The sequence below is a fragment of the Pygoscelis adeliae genome, unplaced genomic scaffold (assembly GCF_000699105.1).
Source record: "Pygoscelis adeliae isolate BGI_AS28 unplaced genomic scaffold, ASM69910v1 Scaffold117, whole genome shotgun sequence".
In the NCBI taxonomy this organism is placed as follows: domain Eukaryota; kingdom Metazoa; phylum Chordata; class Aves; order Sphenisciformes; family Spheniscidae; genus Pygoscelis; species Pygoscelis adeliae.
Genome location: NW_008825270.1, coordinates 3,916,520 through 3,924,638, shown reverse-complemented (window position 1 = coordinate 3,924,638; position 8,119 = coordinate 3,916,520). Strand labels below are relative to the sequence as shown.

Below are 8,119 nucleotides of genomic sequence, written 5' to 3'. Positions count from 1 at the left end.
GATCTGCTGGCTCTTCCTGTTTCTTCCCTCATCATTCCCTGCAACTGGAAGGATAGAGGATAATACTACTTGTGCTCCTGATCCCTTAACCAGTCGTCCCAAGGCCCTGAAGTCTCTCTTGATTGCCCTCAGACTTCTTGTTGCAACTTCTTCACTGCCTACCTGAAAAATCAATAATGCATAATAATCTGAGGGATGTACCAAGGTAGGAAGCTTTCTCTTCATATCTTTAACCCGGGCTCCAGGGAGGCAGCAGACTTCCCTAAGAAGTGCGTCCAGTCTGCATATTGGGCCTTCTGTTTCCTTCAGAAGAGAGACTCCTATGACAATGACACATCTTTTTTTCTTTATGGAAGCAGTTTTGACGCAGGGTGTAGGCCACCTGAACCTCAGCGACACCTCCAAGCTAGACAAACCAGCATCCTTGTTATTGTTCGGTTCCACTTGCAGAGCCTTATACCCATTATGCAAGGGCACCTGGGAAGGTGGGGTGGTCACAGAGGAGACATGCCTGCTGCACCGGGCAGGAACTTGTCACCATTGTCCCCTATCCCTTAAGTCACTGTTTTCAGCCAGACAGAGAGAGGATAGGGAATCCTCCGTATCATGTGTCCTGTCTGCCTGTTGGGCCTGTCTCAGGGAAGGTAGGGTGCTATTCCAGTAGTCTATCGCTCTCTTGTTCTCCCTGATACTCCTCAACCTACTCACCTCCTCCCAGAGCTCTGTCAGTAAGTGGAGGAGTTTCTCTACCTGGGCGCACCTCCCACAGGTATGCTCACTACTGCTGTCCGATACTGGCATAAGATCTACATTCATTATTAATAGGAAACAATAAGACTAATGAAAAACTTTAATTATAATTATGAACACTTTCTGGCTCACCCTCGATCTATATTTAACACAGAATAGGTTGTTTCTCTACCTGGGCGCACCTCCCACAGGTATGCTCACTACTGCTGTCCGATACTGGCATAAGATCTACATTCATTATTAATAGGAAACAATAAGACTAATGAAAAACTTTAATTATAATTATGAACACTTTCTGGCTCACCCTCGATCTATATTTAACACAGAATAGGTTGGCAGGCAGCGGGGTTGGACAGAATCCCACTGCACAATAATCAACCAAAACGGCAGTTTTACTTCTGCTTTTTGTCCTTCGTATTTTGGAAACATTAATAAAATCTGTTGCAATGGTCAGGGTCATTTGCTAGTCAGCTTTTGTTCTTTCCTGTTCTTTCCTGTTCCTTTCTTTTCGTTTCCTATCCAAATATAAATGAATCAGGAATTATTTCAGTTGTGAGCAGAGAGGATTCTTGGGATGTAAGGAAAAGAGGACTGTTATATTCCACTAAAATATTTTTCATTGTTTTGGGATAACAGTAATGGCTTTGTGACAACCTTTGCTTGGGCTGCCTGAGCATTACATTTCAGGTTCTTCTGCTCGTTCCATGTTCACAATTCAGCAGGGAATTGAAATGTTAAGAACAAACTCAGACATAAATCCAAATTTCAATCCCAGTATAATAAAGGGGAAATGTGTGTCTGAGGGTCAGGTGGAGCTCTGGTCCAAAGAGTCAAGAGGTAGTCCAAGAGGCTGAGATGACCACTGAATCAACTACTCTCGGTATGCCATTGCAGGGCTCATTTGTTCAACCAGTTCTCCTTTGTCTTATTACACCATGGTCGTACTTGCTCCAAGTGACTGTATGATCCATGCCTTTGCCTTGCTAATGCTTACTACATATTAATGTAAAATGTTCTGAAATCTGTGGGTGGCTATAGCCTTTTGATCTTGGATTTGACTTCAAACATCAGGGTAAAAAATACCATCTCTCAATCATAGCAAAATGAACTTCATGGTTGATTTCTGTGCTATGGGAAAATACAGACTTATGAAAGGTTTAACTGGTGCAGGAACAGAGGAAAAATCAAACAATAAGAACATATCTTTTCCTTGTTGCAACCAAACATCTGTAGAGGAGTAAATCTGGAAAGACCTACACCAAGTAGAAGGGTATTGGCTTTGGCAAGAAAATCTCTGGACATACAGGCAGTGGTTTCTATAGGCTAAGAAACAATTGACGGTAAGAATGACCAGAGGCACCGTCTTTTCTCCCTTTGTCTCAGCTCATTTAACATTGAGAGAATTGGAAGAATTAGTCTAATTAGTGCAAAGTAATAAACAAGGTTTTAATTTTCAGTTCAACGTTAAGAAAACTGCAGAGCCAGTCCAGCCTCGAGCACTCCTGAAGTTTCCCAACATTTATGGCCCCAAACCAGTAGTAACTTCACCTGAAATTGTTAACTACACACAGTACTCCCTGAAGACAACAGAAGAACCAGCTACTGGAAAACATACTGGTTTGGATGAGAACAGGATGAAGATACAAGTCAACGAGGAGCTGTTTGTTCTCCCTCAAAACGGTAGGAGCATTTGGTCTTCAGACTAACAATTGCTTTTCTGGGTGTAGATCTGTAATACTTCTAAGCATAATGTGACTGTAGTTAGAGAAATAAACGTGACAATGAAGACATAGGGTGCTTTTTGCTCTCTTATCATGAGCATTGTAAGTGAGTTCTGTCTTCAATGCATGTGTTTAATAGAAAGTAGTAATGGAGCTCATCAGGACATTCAGATAACAAAGCTGTAGCTGTGTCTGGCTGTAATTTTTTTTTACCTAAATATCTTTTGTGTTGAAGAATCTGGCTCACTGGAAGTAGACATTTTGCAGAAAAACATGTATTTACTGTAGTTTTACTGAGAGCAGTTGCCAGCGTGTGGGTGAAATACCTGGCCAAAACTAGGCAGAGTATCTTCTCCAGGACAAATGCTAGCTATCCAGCAACTGTCCTTGTCAGGGACATTGGCAGCAGGGCTTCAAGCTTCTACTTTATTTTCTCTGCTGCTTTTTTTCCACCGGTTTGGTGATATGGTCTTGGCTTGTTTTAATGTGCAGTGAAACCAAAGGCTGACACCTCAGACATTTTTGCCAAACAGAATTCTTGTTTTCCAGCCAGCCCAAAGGGTAACATGCCAAAGCCTGGAACATAAGATTCCTGGAGCCTAAGAGAAAACACAATGTTAATTATATACATCTGGCAGCATGTCTGTGTTGCTTCCATACCGATTTTTACCTTCACAGCTGTCTTTTAACAGGATAATTGACTCTTATGGTTACCACATTAATAAAACCTTCCTGAAGATTTGCCAGAGACACAATGCCATCTGTCATGGTTTTTTTGAGAGAACTCTTTTTAGTTTTTTAAAATCGCTTGAGATTATATTTTTGTCCTTCTGGGAGGACAATTGCTACATTAACCCCTCCACCCTGAGACTTGTGAATACGGAAAAGAAAGTACCATGGGAAGCAGCTGCATTGGAGGAAGAGACTGTCTGAGCCACATCCTTAGGTGTCAGAGAGAAGATTATAGGGTGGAGAGGCTGAAGGATGATGGCTGCATGTAGGCTAAAGCTTTATGTAAGTGTGTTAGTGTAAGAGCCTCTCTGCACTGCTAATGGCACAAGCAAGTTTGCTTCCTGCTGTGCCTGATTTCATAATTCAAGTGTTGCTGAAATAAAGCAAGAATTGTTGCATTCTCCTTTCAGTGCCACATTGAACTGATCTGGACTGTGGCTGAGATTTTTAGGAGAAAATGTGCTGATCCCACTATTGTTTTCTGTGTGAATCAGACCTGACCTTGCAGATAACAGCTTTTGATGACAAAAAGCTGTGGCTTCCCTTTTAATCTTGCAACTTGCTTTATTTCAGTATGAAATATGTACTCAACTTCAAAATCACACATGGAGAAACTGCCTTACAGCTTCCCAAGCTCATTATCTTCAACCTGGTCAAGCGCTATGGAAATAGATGTCTTCTGCATTACAAAGACTGTATTGTTAAAATTAAAAAAAGTTTAGAGAGGTCTGAACTAATGCAGAGTTGCATGGCAGCTCAAAAGCAGTCTCAAGTTCTCATGCCAAAGAACACAAGATTTAATTCACCAACGCGTGTTAAAAACAATTTAAAACAATATAACAAGTAATGAATGTAGTTTAGATACCTTGGCCTAGGCACAAGGTGAAAGAGCAAGTGTGTGAACCATCTTAGAGCACAAAGTGGTAGAGAGCAGAAGGCTTGTCCAAGTGCTGCAGAAAAAGCTGAAAGTGTGAGAAAACAGAGCAATAAGGAGATATGGTGATGGAGGAAGAAGGAACATCATAAATTATATTCCTGCATACAAGGTGCAGGAATAGTAAGACATTTAGAAAAGTCAAGTCAAGACAGGGTGGATTTGTTCTCCTCAGAAGGTGAAGACCTGCTTGCTAAAGGGGTTATTTCAGTTCCAGGTGTAGTAAAGGACGTGTGTGTCACAGAGCACTTGAACCCCGAGAGGGCAGCCAGCTGTAACCAGGCCCCTGAGCTGCGCTACTCCCTTGCGTATGATCAACAAAAAGCCGAGCTGCGTGTGGCCCTTCTGGAAGGTAAGGGGCAGAGATCTTCCACAGGTGTTTCTCCATCTGGAGGGTACAAGACACCTGTTGATTTTACAGAGAGTTCCCCTCCTACCTTAAAATCAACATGTGTCCCCAGGACCACTGGATGTTTCACTGGTTCTGGGCTTGCAGAATAGAAATACCTGGCAATGTCACTGCTTGAAGTGAGCGTGCGAGGCATGGCTTGGGAACAATTGTTTGCACAGCTCAAAAGCAGAAGTCAGGAACCAGGATGGGCTCCTCCAGTCCCAGACATGGTACAAAACAATGTCTTCTTTTTATTTTTTCCTTTGGGGGCGGGGGGGGGCTTGCTATCTCCTTCCTCTCTGTAACTTTAATTCTTCAACTTGACCCACTCCCTACTGTCTCCTCCTCAAGTCAAATTAAAGGCTGAGGCGGAGATAACAGACTTATCTTGCAGGCCACTGAGGAAGGTCCCTCTGGCTGCACCTGGCCAGACGGCCAGGCTTTGTGTCACTCTCTGAAGTGGGAACTGACAACTGTAACAGCTTCTCTGCTCAGGGCATGAGCATCATCTGTTCCTCTGGGAAAGTAAAATAAGCTGACTGAATAATTCATGCACAGTGCAGATCTCTGTGGAAACCTAATCAAATCACACCCTCTGAAGCAAAAATTGAAAGGGTGTTAAACGGCAGCCGCTGCTGTGGGTCACCTGCCAGCAGCAAGACTGCCACTGGGGCAGGATCCAGCTCTGTTCCCCAGATCTGCTCCCCCAAGAAACCAGGAGATCCCTGTGAACCATGGGACCTGGAAGCTCAGGAGCACCTGTCCTTGGACTGGCTGCAGCAAGGACTTCAGTTTTGCCCACAAAGCCATACTGTTTCATGACCCCTCAGAGGAAGGCGTGTTCTTCTTGCTGCGGAGAAGGCAGTGCAATTCTGTTGATGCAACTGAAGAGTGTGAAATGCCATTCTCACTCTAGGCTTTTCAAGATAAAAGGGATATAAAATTAGGGATTAGTGTCTCTTGACACAGGTCTTTTAGGCTGTGGGGTGGCTTCTGAAGGAATCATTTACCAGAGGTTGGACAAGCAGAATGTAATAACACAGACATATCCCACACTGGCCTGCAGGGCTGGGTGTGTGCCAAGAGGGATGTCTCTCCCATCTCTGATGTCTGTGACTGACCATCCTACTTTTAAAGCCTTTGTAAGAAGCTTGCTTTGTGTGCCAGGGTAAAAGCAAATGAGAGCTGCCCATTCCTGTGCCATGCTGTGTCTCATTTCATTGCTGCTCTGCATCTTTCAACAGAGCATGTTTCCTTGAACTCAGCTGTTGCTCTCCCAAACACTAACAGAATCCTTCTGCAGTGGCAGAAGGACAAAACACCACAGCATGGGCTCACAGCTTAGTCTGCCCCGTGCAAACAGGAACAGGGGTCAACGTCTATGCAGCTGTTTTATTTTATGGCTCTCATGAAATAAGCAATTTAGCCACAGATATTTCAGGGCTGTCTTTTGTGAGAGGTCCTTACAATCAATCTTTCTTTTCCAGCTATGCATGGCAGAATGAGTGGGGACCAAGATGCTGGCTGCCATTGCTACATACTGGGCACACTGGTGAGCAGGTCCGGTACTGCTGAGGCCCAGACAGAGCTGAAGAAGAAGGTGCTTCACACCCTCTGGGAGGAGGTCCTGCGATTCCCATTAGTGGAGGAGGAGATGCCAGAGGGGACGCTGACTCTCACCCTGAGAAACTGCGACAAGTTCTCCAGACACAGCATTGTGGGGCAACTCAAACTGAACCTTGCTAACGTGGAGGAGTCCTTTGGGATGGCCCAGTGGGAAAGGCTAAAGACCCCAGAGAAGGTATGGACTCAGTCTGTGTCAGTAGTCCAGAAACTCTAATGATTAATTGTTTGGACAAAAGAAGCCCTCTTCCAAGACGGCTGCATGTCAGTGGGTGGCTTTATTTGTTTGGAGCCAGGTTTAGAGGGGTGATGTGTGACTGCAGAGGTGACTCAGCACTGCTCTGTGTTGGTCTGTAGCTAGCCATTTCAGAAAGCAATCAAAGCCCCATCAACCCAGCCCTTCCATCTACAGATCTCAGCAGTTAAGACGTGTCAAAACTCCCTCTCCTACTCCCTCAATTACATGACAATCTGACACTGATATCTGTAATTCAAAGCCTATGTCTAAAGAAAGTTACGTGAGTTTCTGTGAATTAGCGATGCGGGGCCATGGTGGCAAGAGCTGAAATACCAGAGAGTGCCTACAGAGCAGGATGGAGGGACTCTGCAGAGCTGGGTGCGGGTAGGGCATACGGTGGCACCCCAGGGAGCCTTAAGCTAGGACTGAAATACATTGTTGGGAATGAAATATTTGACTGAAGACCACTTATCCTTACTGGGATCAATCCAGCAGTGCTATTCATTCTGGGAGATGTCAAAATATCACTCATTGCATTGTGCTGGTTTTCTTAAACGTCAAAACCTCCCTTTCCTTCCTTATCCACACCTTCCCAGCTGCACAGACAGGGAAAATGGAGGGAAGGATTCCAACAGTACTTGAAGTAGGTACAGGGGATGCTTCATGTACCCTAATTGCACATTTCCTCAGGAGCCTTTTCCCTGCCATGAACTAGATTATTCTTCTAGCAGCAGCAATGCACTTAACAACATGGTAGCAGGGTGCTGCTATTGTTGCTACTAGTACATCACTACAAACAGGTACCTGTTGTGCTCTGGTGTGGTACAGCGTGAGCAATGCAAAACACCACCAGCATTGTCGCTAAGCATGCTGAAATAAATTATTGCCTGTCACCATCAGGGGTGAGGGGTCTCCACTGAGTTGGCCACAGACACAGAGTACAGAGTTAGCATTTCTGATTTCCAATAATGCTAATTTATCTGATCGCCACTTAAATGCTAATAGGGCTGGCCACTCTAAAAAACCTCTGGCAGAGAGTGAGGCAGCAGAAATAAATGGGTGGTCTGAATCAGTTTAATAAAATTCAAGCACAAGGCTAAATATTTGCCTAATAGCTGTAAATTGAAATGAGTTCCCAGTCTGCTGCTGTAAAAACAGATGTCCAAAAGAAATTATTCCAATATAATGATTTAAATTCCTAAACTGACATAGATGGAGCTACCCCACCCCCCTAATCTACTGTAGTATCTGCTTTGTAAGCAATACCCAAGGAACAGCCTCTTCACAGCGATGGTCAGTTGTCACTCAAGTACACCTGATAGAGTCCTGACATACTGGGTACCCCGCCTTGGTCCAGCTTCACAACTATGCATAGAAACAGGGCAGCGTTCATTTCTTCAGTAACCAGGCTGACAGCGCAAGGTTAACACTAACAGTACTGCTGAACAGTGCCCCAGTTTGAGCTGAGGATGTGCAGTGAAAGCTGAATTTGCGTCATCTGGGACCTGAGAGAGCCAACCATTGCACAGATAGCTTATATACAGATCCTGCATCATTCATCGAGAACCAGAGCGGGAGGGAATGAGGAAGAGCTGATCAAAAAAGAGGAGCTATTTTTGACAGCATCCATTCAGGAACAAAGTTACTGGGCTTTGTTTAAAGTCTGACATTTCCTTGAAAAGCCATGAGCTGCAGAAATTTCATTCCTACCTTCCCAGTAATTCTCCCAC

General features: G+C 44.3%; 1 protein-coding gene across 1 annotated transcript in view; it reads left to right on the top strand.

The window, feature by feature from the left end:
- The window catches only part of SYT13 (synaptotagmin XIII), an 18,838-nt gene that overhangs the window by 7,222 nt on the left and 3,497 nt on the right, over positions 1-8,119 (top strand). The window contains exons 2-4 of the mRNA XM_009329693.1: positions 2,208-2,430; positions 4,355-4,489; positions 6,016-6,329. Of these exons, the coding sequence (XP_009327968.1) occupies positions 2,208-2,430; positions 4,355-4,489; positions 6,016-6,329 (672 nt within the window). The remainder of the gene's footprint in view (positions 1-2,207; positions 2,431-4,354; positions 4,490-6,015; positions 6,330-8,119) is intronic.